Source organism: Podarcis melisellensis, assembly GCF_964234715.1.
Source record: "Podarcis melisellensis genome assembly, chromosome: 1".
NCBI classification, from domain to species: domain Eukaryota; kingdom Metazoa; phylum Chordata; class Lepidosauria; order Squamata; family Lacertidae; genus Podarcis; species Podarcis melisellensis.
Window position 1 is genome coordinate 83,582,226 of NC_138528.1, and position 12,761 is coordinate 83,594,986.

At 47.1% G+C, this 12,761-nt stretch overlaps 1 protein-coding gene across 5 annotated transcripts in view; it reads left to right on the plus strand.

Annotated features, from left to right (window-relative positions):
* The window catches only part of OBSL1 (obscurin like cytoskeletal adaptor 1), a 62,471-nt gene that overhangs the window by 36,728 nt on the left and 12,982 nt on the right, over positions 1-12,761 (plus strand). For all 5 annotated transcript variants that reach the window (XM_081883849.1, XM_081883851.1, XM_081883850.1 and 2 more), the window contains 8 exons: positions 1,039-1,314; positions 3,393-3,668; positions 5,707-5,982; positions 6,548-6,823; positions 8,847-9,113; positions 9,526-9,795; positions 10,406-10,672; positions 11,440-11,706. In XM_081883849.1, the coding sequence (XP_081739975.1) occupies positions 1,039-1,314; positions 3,393-3,668; positions 5,707-5,982; positions 6,548-6,823; positions 8,847-9,113; positions 9,526-9,795; positions 10,406-10,672; positions 11,440-11,706 (2,175 nt within the window). The remainder of the gene's footprint in view (positions 1-1,038; positions 1,315-3,392; positions 3,669-5,706; positions 5,983-6,547; positions 6,824-8,846; positions 9,114-9,525; positions 9,796-10,405; positions 10,673-11,439; positions 11,707-12,761) is intronic.

Sequence of the window (12,761 nt, forward strand, 5' to 3'; positions counted from 1 at the left end):
AATAAACTTGAGATGGAGAAAGATTGCATGGCCCATGATAAGTGTGCTGGTTACACACAGCTAAGGAAAACTTATGCCCTGATGCACATTTGATATGGGAATTTGTCTCACAAGCCAAAAAGAATTTGTTATGAAGGCAAGGAAAGAAAAGGAGCAAAATTCCAAGGCAATTGGGCATCTTAAGTGCCCCTAACACACACACACACACACACACACGTACGTGATGCTGCTGAAGGTGTATGTGTAGACATGGTCTTGGATGAGAGACCCCTGGGAGGCTTCTGTAAGAGGAGGATAGGATATGTTTTCACATGTTGCTTCAGTTAGGCATATAAAGCCTACAGTGTCCCGGATGCTCACGTCATTTGCATTGACCAGTGCCTCTTCTCCACTTTTCTTCTGCATGAGCAGTGATTGGATATAGCATAGCTAGTTTGAGACAGGCAGCTCAAAGTCAATTTAAACTTGACATCTGAAAATGGCAGTGCCCTCCATATCACTTGCACTTAAACTCCTATGCCCAGTTTATTTCAATTGATCTTAATCTCATTTAACATTGTAAACCTGCCCATTGGCTCAAAATACCCAAAACAGTATACTCACACATTTTTTGTATAGAAAATGGAAGCAATCTTTGTTATATTCTTTGCTGTGCCCAGGACTCTTTGCTCCCTGACACTGTTGTGAGCAAGCCTTCTTGGTGCTTAACTGAAGTCACTGGGACTGACCCTAAACAGCAAGTCATCCCCAAGTCAAATGGACCCATAGCCTCAGAATGATATAACATTGGTTAAACCCATGGAATTTAGGTGCTCCAAGTGATACACTTCATTTCATTCCAGTTCTCTTAAACGACATAGTGCTTAGGATGCATTTTATGTACAACCAGGAAAAAAATAGTCTCTTGGGTAGGGAGGCTGTTGTTAGGATGAACACAATATGGATTGCAGAATGCTTTGCACAGTAAGAGCGCTATGAAAATGTTTACTGGATTGAGAAGCAGTGGAAAGTTAACAGAACCTTTGTTTATGCTGGCAGACCCCCCAGTGCGGATTGTGGGGCGTGATGAACTGCAGACTCAGCACCGCTGCCTGACCTCGGAGGACCTGACCCTGTCTGTGACGCTGTCTTGCCCTAAAGGAGAGGTGAAGTGGTACAAGGATGGAGAGAAGCTGCAGGACACAGACCGTGTGCGTCTGGAGCAGGATGGCGCGTGCCATTCGCTGGTGATTCTGGGAGCCGAGCGCTGTGATGCAGGAGAGTATCTGTGTGACAGTGGTGATGACAGCCTCATCTTCTACGTCACGGTAGAGGGTAAGATCTGGGCCTGGAAGGAGAGGGGCCGCTTTTGAGAACCTTAAAAAAATATATCATTTTTTTCAAGGCAAGAATGCAGTCTCACAGCAGAAAGAGCATCATGTTCCAGTGTACAGATTGCTTCAATATTATTTCAGTAATCTAAATTCAGTAAGGGAGAAAAAGGTTTCGATGGGAATTTGTCCTCCCACGTACATTTGCAAAAGGTCAACTTATTCACAGTCATTACCTTTTGTTTCGTGTTCCCATCAACTACAGTTCTGGCTGCTATTGTAATGTTGCCCACAAATTCTCAGTGTCTCTTGAATAGAATCTCGGAGGGATCCTCATAATGTTAGGAAAAGAAAGAGTGGGAAATTCATATCCTGTAATTTATTGCCTCAGCTTCTTTATGCCAATAGCATTCAGTTTCTTCTCCTTGACACCAACATGCATGTAATTAGCTTGCCTTCATAGTTTCATCTCCAGCTTCTATATGAAATGCCACTGATATAACATCTTGTAACATTTATCATTCAAAGCACCTGTTAAGTGGGATCTCTGCAACAAATAATCTCCCATCATCCATGGTGATTTTATGAGTTAAAACTTGTTCTTATTGATGTTTGCAGTAATAATGAGGGTTGTGGATACTTGGTGCTTAAAAAAAACCCAGCAGCCAAACAACAATCAACATACAGTACCAAAAAAGCTGTATTCTACATGAATTACTTACGAAAACCAAGCAAAAGCACATCTACTTGCTTAATTTCAAGAATGCTGGTGGTTTTGGAGAATACTAGCACCTCATCTCCAACTGCTGTTGAGAACATATTTATATATTGCTATATATAAAAATATTTAGATACCGCTGTATGATAGAAATAGATCACAGAGTTTTACAATATAGAATCATATAGTAAAATCTTTTTTTTTTTAAGAGATGGGTTTTAACCACTTAATGTGGAAACTCAGAAGGTGCCTGTGAACAGATAGTAGCTGTGGCAGAAGAGTACAAAGGACAAGTCCCTGGCAGATTGAGTTCTGTTCTGGGGTCAGGGGGCACTTCCAAACTGTCAGGTTTTTTATGCAAAGTAAGTTGATTTGGTGCTGTCCTGCAACAAACCCTCTTTCCCCCACCCCAAAACTGGACCTTTTGTGATAAGGAAAGTGATGGGAAAAGTCACTGGAAAAGGTCAGAAAACAACTGCGTGATGCAGAATTGTATAATCTCCCCAGGAATTAGAATGAATACTTAATAAACAACCTCCCCGCAGACTTGGTGCAAACATGCTCTATAAGCAGGTTGTCTGGAAGTGACCTGGATCAGGTCATAAAGCTACTGGTGGCTGCTAATCCTGATCACTGTATATTACCTCCAGTATATTTCATATAGTCTGCTTTTGAATGCCAGTTTCTGGGGATCACAAGTGGGAAGAGGGCAATTGCACCTGTGTTTTGCTTGGGCATCTGGCTGACCATTTTGAGAGCAGAATGCTGCACTAGAGAAGTCTTTAGTGTGACCCAGCAAGACTCCTCTTGTGTTGTTACAGCTGCCCACCCAGGAAAGAGTCCCAAGGAAATCACTTCATCTTTGGACAGCATGACAGGCCTCACTGGACACTGAGAGGGCTGCAAGTTGTGGGCAGTGAGAACACCACAGTGTATGAGCTCTAATGCGCTGGTGTTTGATGTTTCATAGCAAACTGCCTATTAGTCCTTCATGTGTCCTCTGAAATCAGTCTCATGTGAATACACTGAGCTTTTAAGGCTCTGCCCATTTAAAGGAATCTCTAGTTTTCCCCTCCTCCAAACCTGGGCCTGCTTCATGGTGGAAAGGAAGTGAGATAGGGTTGAAATTTGCTGCCTCATCCTTTGTTGGGTCTGCAAAGCACAATGTTCCCCACCTTTTTGTGTGGTATTCCTTTGTGCCCCCTCTGCTCCATCTTATCTGTGTTGGTGCTTGTGTTCACCTTCTGGGGGCTCTTTATGACTACCGGATGGCAGATGGTTGTGTGTGCCTTTCTTTCTGTAGACCTGCAGGCCCTGTCTGTGCCCTGCGCTGTGACACCTTGTCTCTTTCTCTGTTTCCTAAGAACCTCCCATCTCCATTGTGGGAAACACAGGGGTTCCAGAGCACCACTCGCTGGTGTCCGGAGAGGCTCTGGTATTGGCTTGCAAGGTGTCTTCGCCTAGTGCTGCTGTGCGCTGGCTACGGAATGGGGAGGAGCTGGTACCCAGCAAGCGTGTGCGCATTGAAGCCCATGGGAGACAACGCCAACTCACCATCCTTGGAGCCAAGCCGAGAGACTCAGGCTCCTATGTGTGCGATGCAGGCACTGACCGAATGGAGTCCATAGTTAAAGTGGCAGGTGAGGCCTCGTCAGAAAAAGTGAGAAAACTGGCAAGCCATGACTGGGGTTGGAAATCAGGGTGACAGAGAGGTGGGCAGCTCAGAAATGTTGCTTATCCCATTCCTTCTTCACTGGATGGAGAACTCAGGAGCTGGTGTCGTGCAATTGCTTGGACCAGAGGTAGTCAAAAAGCAAGCTAACAAATTGCTGCCCTTTCATGACCCAAAATCTGCTGCCTCAGCTGCCTCACTCTGTCCAGTGGTTGGGCCAGCCTTGGCTGGTTTCTTTGCTTTGTGGCGGGGGTTGCCAACCTTTTTGGATCCATGGGCATGTTGTAGGCACCATACACACCCGCCCACCCACAGCCAAGCACACACCATAGCCTATTCTACTGCCTACAAAGAATGCATCTTTGAAGCCTAAATTCAACAGGAGGGGACCCTGTGAGCACCAGGGAAGGTCTCTGGGGGTGCATGCATGCCCTTGGGTGCCACAGTGGTGACCCCTGCTTCATCGATAGCATTTGGGAGGTTAGTACAGAGAGCCGGAGTTGTGCTCCCACCTTCAGGCTCAGAGGAACTTAGTAATGGAACGCAGCAGGTGACAAGTGAAGGGTTCAGGCTGCTTCTCTATCTGCACTCTGCCAGTGAGGGGGTTAAATTTAACTTCGGCCGATTCTCAGGCGCCACTGCTTCTGCACCTTCTGCCAACAAATGCTGCCCTCCTTGAAAGCAAGGGAGGCCTTATTGACTGGAGGTTGTTTGTCTTTTCTTAAGTGTGAGGGGGAGGGAGTTGGCAAGGGCTGCCCCCACCAGGCCAGGACAGGTGCTTTGAGGAGAGGCAGGGAAGTAATCCCAGTGGTCTCTGCCAAGAAGGTAGGGTGCCAGCGGGCAGAAGCAGTGGCCTTTCCAGCATCTGGGACTGGGCACCATGCCTTTTTGGGAGAAGAGGAAGCCAAAGAGCAAAAACAAGTGCTGGGGGCAGCAGGACACATTTCTAGAGTGGCTGTGGATTTTGTCTTGAGGCAAACGCTCAGCTCCATTCATTGTGACACCCACTGCCAGGGCTGTTCAGGACTTTGAACATACAAATGCTCACCAAAAGCAGTGAAATTTTGCTACCACATATAAACGAAGCAAGTTTGCTGACATGCACTTGCCCTACATGATTTATTTTATTTCCTGAAATGGGTTTGAGTAAGAAGGGGTGGGAGCAACAAGAGCAACCATGGAGTCTTGCTACTGACTATTGAGTCCTACTTAGTTTCCCTCTGGATTAAGTGTTCCCTGACATTGCGTGTGTTAGGGTTGCCATATTTCAAAAAGCAAAATTCCTGACACCCACAAAGTTGTTGAGACCTCAAAAATGTCGAGCTAATTATTATTAGCTAAATATTAACCCAAATTATTAAGCTTTTGGGGAAAACCTCCCCCCAAAATAGTGATCTTAAGCTTTTGAAGCTGTTTCCACTGCCTTTTCCATCACATTGCCATACATCCAGGTTTTTCCTGACATTTTGCCACTTTGGCAAAATTCCCCCGGTGCCATTTTTACACCCGAAAACAGAAAATTATACACAGTGGATGTCAGGAATTTTGACTCCTGGGGCAGAAAATCCAAATTGCACCTCCCAGCGATTCTGTTGTATTTGATTATTATAATTTGAAAGGCTGGACCTCTTTTCTCTAGGATCTTTTCCGCAAACAAAATGTTAATACTTAATAGAAGGAAGCCACATATGTTGTTGTCTAGAAATGCTGAATTTGTGCCAGGCAATCTTAATTATGTACTAAAGTGCTATCACAAAATAAATGATCCAGGAGAAAATATGTTAGTTGGGGTTTATGTAAAATACATCCCTTTAGCTGTAGAGCTACAGCTTAAAAAAAGAAAAACGGCAACCCTTGACAATTTCTTGCCTTTTATTGGCACAAGTCCAAGACCACCTCCTTTCACCAGCCTGTCTGCTTTGCAGTGGGGTTGGCTGTGTTTTCACAGGGCAGCAAAATGTCCCCTGCCTTGCTTAAGAGGGAGGTCTTCTATCTCTTGTTACCAGCACCCCCTGTGCACATTGTGAACAAGAACGATGCCCATGTGCCTTTGGAAGTCCAGGAAGGAGAGAACATGACCCTGGTTGCCCGTCTCTCCCAAGAGAAAGCTTCTGTCCGGTGGCTGAAAAACATGCGGCCCCTTTATCCTGGGCCACGCCTGGTGGTGAGCCGCGAGGGGGCAATACGCAGCCTCACCATCAGGCAAGCTGAGCCAGGTGACAGCGGCACCTATACCTGTGACACTGGGGATGATGAATTGCATTTCACAACGTATGTGCAAGGTAAGATGGGCCCACCAGTTCCCTTTCTAGGCCTGATGGGGCGACAGTAGCAAAGAGAAGCTTCCAGAACCAAGACCCCCCTCCTCCTCCATCTTCCTTATGTTTCTGAAAGCCTGTGGCAGCCATTGTGGCAGTTCCATTCTGTGACATTTGCAGTGGGAGGAGGATTGGAAAAGTGTGTGGTATCTCAAGGTGCTGTGGCAGGAGGAGCATTTGTTTGGTGCTAGGAGCTGTAGGGTGGTCCCACGTGCAGCCTGTGAACTATCAACCTACAATATCCTCCTTGCAAAGGTATTTCCTCCCTGGTGGTGGTGTGGGGCAAGGGGGAAACTCATGGACCAAACATCAAGGTCTGATGGAAGTCTCCTGTGTTCCCCAGTAACAAGGGAGAGTTGGCGTGACACTCATAGAACAACTAAAGAGAAAAGCCAGAAGTGGAGTTAGCTGCATCAATCGACAAGGTGTAGGGTGGGGATTTGAAGGAACCACTTGGCTCAGCTGGGCAGATATTGGAGACCATTTTGACCACCTTCTATGCTCTCTAATCCTCTTCTTCTTCCGCCAGAGGCCCCCGTGCTGTTTGTTCCCAAGCCAGAGCATCCAGAGAAGGTGCTGGTGCTGGAGGGTGGCAGTGCAGTGCTCTCTGCCATCGTCTCCAAGGAGCCAGCTATGGTGAGGTGGGAAGGACCTCGAGGGGCCTTGGTGGCGGGCGACCAGTGCCAGCTGCGCAGAGAGGGCCGGGTCCACAGCCTTCTGCTGAGCAACGTGGGCAAAGCAGATGCTGGAGAGTACATATGCCACTCCCATCATGACCAGCTGCGCTTTGAGCTGAGTGTCAAAGGTGAGAGGTCTGTGTTGGGGAACATGGAAGGCAATCCCATATGAGACTGGCAGCACTTCGGGGCTCTGTGGGATGGGCTGAACAAAAGGAAGCAAGTCCCATTAGGATGGCTTGTGAGACTCAAAATGGAGTGAGGATGTTTTATTAATTTCATGCTTCTCCCACATAGTGGCCTCCAGATACTTTGGGCTACAACTCCCATCAGCCTCAGCTGGACGCCACTACACAGGGAAGCCTGCATCAAATGATTTTGTTAAAGGGAGAATTATGACAGGTGTGCCAGCTTCTACCATACTGGGATAAGCCATGTGGGTTGAAATTCTCCCTTCTACACAATGGTCAAAGGAGCCTGCTTCACCAAAGTCTCTGTATTTCCCAGTGAACCTGTATCTATTCCCAGTGAGCCTTGCACCTTTACTGGCTAGTCCAGCCTTCACCAGCCTGATGTTCTCCAGATGTTTTGGACCACAATTCCCATGCTGTCTGGGGTTGATGGGAAATGTAGTCTGAAACATCTGGATGATATTAAGTTGGAGAAGGCTGGCCTGGAGCAATTGCTAATTTAGTCTTATTCCAAACCTGACGGCTTTCTTTACAAAGGGATGTGGCAAGCACAAAACCGTGAGCCTCTCTCTGCAGCATGTTAGCCTAAAATCTCACTTTTATATAGCTATGCTGTGTTGTTCAGGTAGTGAAGGACAGGGACAGTCAGCAGGAGAGAGTGGCAAGTGGAGTCGAAGCTTTGCTTAGTGTTATCTGTTTGGTAGCTCTTGATATAGAAGAGACAGACCTCCGGCCAGTTTCAGAAATAGCCTGTATTTTTTCCTCCACACACTGAGAACAATCAGTGGCTATTAGAAGTGATAGTTAAATAGATTGTCTCTATTCATAGAGGCAATATCGACCTAATTCCCAAGTGCTTGGGGCAAACAGTGAGATGATCCCCATTGCGATGCTCTTGTATAATTCCAGAGGCATCTGCCTGGCCGCTGTAGAAAACATCATATGGGGTGAGAAGGGCCTCTGCTCTGATCCAACAAGGCAGTTCATGGTTTATGACAATAAGTAGCAACCAAAGCTCTAGCACACAGGCCTCTTCTGCATGCTTATGTCTCTTCTTTGGACCCCCACTTTGATCCACCTAATCTGGGTTTGCACTTTAGTGATTGTGGAGTTGACTTTGCTTTGAAGGGGCCCGAGCCCAGTGGTGGAGCGTGGGATTTGCATGTCCAGCATTCTTTGACTCAGTCCTTGGCATCTCCAGTTAAAGGGGTTCTAGGGTGGAGGACTAGGAAAGCCCACAAGTAATACAGGGGTTACTTTCTGGAGATGGCGCTTAAAGCTAAAATTGTGTATAGTCAAAACACTTTGGGTTCAATGGCGGGTGGGTACTGTATACTATAAGGCAACTTCATATATACAGGATTTTTATTTTTTTTCTCCAACCCCTGCCACCACTTTTATGAAAGCAGCTTGTACTTTCTACATAAAATACTAAAATCACTTATCTGCCATATTATATTTACACAAGATTTTCTGTTCCTTGGTTCAGCAACTGGCATTTTTGGCTTGGTGTAGAGCTTGGAACAGCCCAGCCCTTTTGTAGCCAAGATTGGAAAGCAGGGAGTCCAGTTCCCTGTGCTCAAATTCTGTGACTGGCATAAATAATGCATGTTTGCATGTGTTCACATAAGTTCTTTATTTATTCAGCAATTTGGAAGAGTTAAGAGTGAGTGAAGAGTGCTACTTCAGAAGCCTTTCCTTCTGAACTTAGTGAAAGCCGTTCCTCAATCTTTTGGGTTTCTTCAGCAAATTATGTCCTCAAATATTTATTTGTTTTCATGAAGGTTGGAAATTTAGAAAGAATTGTGGGTCTTGGGCTTCTGCAAAAGATTTGAGTTGCTGCATGATCAGGATTTTCTGCAGGTTTCCAGACAACCACCACTACTCACAGTATGTAAGAATTCAAGTGTTCTGCCTTTTGCCTTCTCACCTCAGCGGTACTATTCCTTGCCCTCCTCAGAGCTGCCAGTGAAGTTTGTTCGGGGTCTCTCAGATGTGCTGGCACTGCAGGGGGAGACGGTGTTGTTCTGGTGTGAGCTGTGCAAAACCAAAGGCGATGTCCTCTGGCTGAAGGATGGGCAGGAGCTGGAAGCCAATGAACACCATGAGATCCGAGCAGAGGGACGGGAACGTTCCTTGACCCTGAGACACGTAGGGCCTGAGGATGCTGGTGAATACTCGTGTGAAAGCAAGGATGACCGCACCCTAGCCATCCTCACAGTGCAGAGTGAGTCCTTTGGGGAAAGGGCCTGAGCTCAGTGGTTTTGCATTCAATGTTTTGCATGCCAAATGTCCCACATTCCATCCCCAGCACCTCCAGATAGGACTGTGATGGGGAAAGACGCCTTTCAGATTTCTGGAGAGCTGCTGCCAGTCGGTGTAGACAGTTCTGAATGGGATGTACCAATGGTCTGACTCAATATAAGGCAGCTACCTATATTATTTCCCATGGAACAACTTGCTCTGGTTCCAATAACCTGTGTCCATAATCCTACATACATTTTTATTGTGGGCCACTGAGATGCTATGAGGGCTGGGTGCTGGGATACCCCCACTGTGTATCAATAGGCTTCTGGGATAGCCAGGGCCCTCCCAGCACAGGCCTAGCCATCCCTGACTCTAAGCACTTTCTTCCCCAGTCCCTAGATCAGTGGAAATCATTTCCGAGCTCCACAACTTAACTGTGCTGGAGGGGGATGATGCAACCTTCAAGGCTGTGGTGTCTCCAGATGATGTGGCTCTCAAGTGGCAGCACCATGGCCAAGATATAGTGCCCAGTGAGCGGTTCGCCACCACCAGGGTTGGGCTGTGCCACACCCTCACCATACAGCAGTGCCGGCTGAGTGACACTGGCATAGTCACTGTCCACGCAGAAGGTCTGGTGAGTTCAGCCAGGCTCAGTGTGCAAGGTAAGAAGAAAGGCGATGCTAGCATGTGGTTTTGGGATGGATCAAAGGAGCATCTAAGTAGCCGGGCGGTGGCACGTATTGGTAGTAAGCAGGAGTAGGGACACCTGTATTTACCCTATCTATCATGTGCCCCACCCTGCTTCTGAACTGTGCATTAAGGAAATGCAAATTCTGCTATATGAATAAAGTAAACAAATTAAGAACGATTGCCCGTCTTTGCTTATTTGGCATGATATAGTTTGCTTCTTTAGCCCTGCAGGGCTCGCAATAGAAGCTTTGTTGGAAGTTCTGCTAAACCTCACCCTCACCCCTTGTCTTATGAGATTTTGCCTGCTGCTGCACAATTGATTTTTTTTTTTAATCCCCTGTAGCTCTACAGGTCCTTGCACTTTCAAGCAGCAAAAGCTGAGCTTCTCAGGGTGCTGGATTCTGTAGCCAGTACCAAATTCTGTTCCAACCAGCATGCCAAACGCACCTGGACCTTGATGGTTATAATTTGGCGCTTACAAATTCATGGTTCTCTCCTGATAGAGGCAGGGGGCATGGCCTGGTAACATGCCAGGATAGGATATGAAACGGTAGTTGACAAATCTTTGACTTCTTCCTGCAGAGGCTCAGGTGATATTTGTGCAGACACTGCGTGACTTGATGGCTGAGGAAGGGCAAGACGTCTGCTTGGAAGTGGAGCTGAGCTTGGAGAGCGCAGAAGTGCAATGGATGAAGCAAGGCATCCTTCTGCAGCAGAACACCAAATACTCCATGGAGGCATGTGGGTCTCAGCGGACCCTTACCATCCACAACATTGAGCTTGCAGATCGAGGCACCTACCGCTGTGAGAGCCTGCATGACCGCACCCAAGCCAGGCTGAGTGTAGAACGTAGGTGCCAACCTCTGACTTCTTCCCCATCCTTTTTTGTCTCTCTGATCTTGGCTGTAGATTATCTGTGGCTGCCACAATTTTAACTGGTGTAGCCAGATAGAATCATAATTCACTGCTGCTGACGGACTTACATTGGTTGCCTATTCGTTTCTGAGCCCAATACAAGGAGCTTACCTTTAATGTCCTAAACGACTTTGGACCCAAATATCTGAAGAAGCATCCCTCCCCCTACCAACCTGCCATACCAACCTGCCATACCTTCAGAGGAGGCTCCTCTGCATGTACCTCTGTTGGAGGAGGTTGGGTTTGTGTCACAAACACAAAACTCTACATACCTGAAAACAGGTATTTTCAGCTCTTGCCCCTGTTCTGTGAAATGTCCTTACCTTTGCCAAATGTGAAGCAGCAACCATCAGTTGCTTAGGATGACTTGTAAGGACTTACTTTTTGGCCCAGGCAAACTCATAAGATTGGAACCCACCTTATGTATGAATCCCCTGAATCTGTTTTATATGTTTTTTAATAAAATACCGTTTTGTTGATTTTAGGCTGTAGTTTTGTTTTAATGGATTTTTTTTTATATTGTATGTAGTGTGCGCCATTTTTTTTTTAATTAAGCAGTTTAGAAATGCATTAGAATTAATGGAATACATCAATAACATTCCTAGCCAGCTGCCATTATTCTTGGGGAGCAGGCTGCTTTCTTGACAAAACCAAAATGGAACTTGCAATAATCTCTTAACCTTCTTTCCCCACTAATTCAGCCCGAAGAGTGACGGTGAGGAAGCCTCTGTTGGATGTGGAGACTTTTGAAAAGGAGACCGTGACGTTTGAGCTGGAGCTGTCCCATGCCAACGTGCCCGGGGTCTGGACACGTGATGGAATCCGTGTGAAGCCAAGCTCCACCTGCCGAGTGAGCGCCACGGGCTTTGTGCACAGCCTGACACTGCTGGGGCTCACACTGGACGACTCAGGGACCGTGGCCTTCACCGCTGACACCGTGCGAAGTAGTGCCCGCCTTACTGTCCAAGGTACTGGGCAAGGCAGTCCATGCGCAAAGGGCAGAATTGTCTTGTGCTAGATGAGCCCCACCTAATACATTCAGCAGGGATGGGCAGTCAAGGGGAAGCAATGGGAAGGAGATGCAAATGGGGATAGTGCCTGGAATGGCCCTGAGGTGAGGAAAGTCCTGTACATGCCCCTTCCTTCCTTCCCATGTGCAGCTGTCTGGGGTTGGAACTGCAGTAATGATACTTCCTGCTGCCCAGTTGGACCCTTGGGTCTGGGCTCTTCAGTAGCTGAGCAAAGCAAAAACAAAACACATCCAATGCCACTATCCTCAGCACCAACACAGAAGTGCCAGCTCACATAGAATGCTGTGTTTAATACTCTCTTCTGCAAGCAGCAAATGCATTCTTTGGGCTGCAGCTCCCCCCGCTCCCAGGGCATGTCCACTGTGTTTTAGGAGATGCGCATCTCTCCCCTTCACATGCATTGACCACAACAAGCACTAGTTCAGGGATGGGGCATCATTTCCATTCAGCCATGCGCATTCTGTGCTGGGTAGCCTTCTTGGGGTAGTGGTCACATGCCAGTGGTGGGTAGAGCCAGGGAAAAAGATGGGCAGAGCAGTTAATGTTAATTGTGCCTCTGCATAATGGGCCAGTTTCTGTACATACTCACACACCCCTTTCTATCCTCCATCCAGGCAAGCAAAAGGTATTATCAGAGTTCTCAAGGGCACTTTCCAGCCAAGCAAGAACATTCAGGGAAGGTGCCAAGCAGGGCTTGTGAGAGATGTGGGGTGGGTGGGTGGCCTGAAGAGAGCCTCAAGGGCCTGAGATTCCCAATCCCTGCACTAGTCCTACAAGACACTCAACCTGTCACTGCTTTGAGCTGCTTTACACTCAATACAGCACTTGCAGTTACACTAAACTCAGTTGATACAGAATTTGCTAGCACAATATGTGGTGATCACTACTAGCTTAGGTAGCATTAAAATGGCAAGCTCACTTGGGGTGAGGCTATCAGTGGCTTCTAGTCATGATGGCGGTGTACTGCCTCCAGTATCAGAGGCACCTTGCCT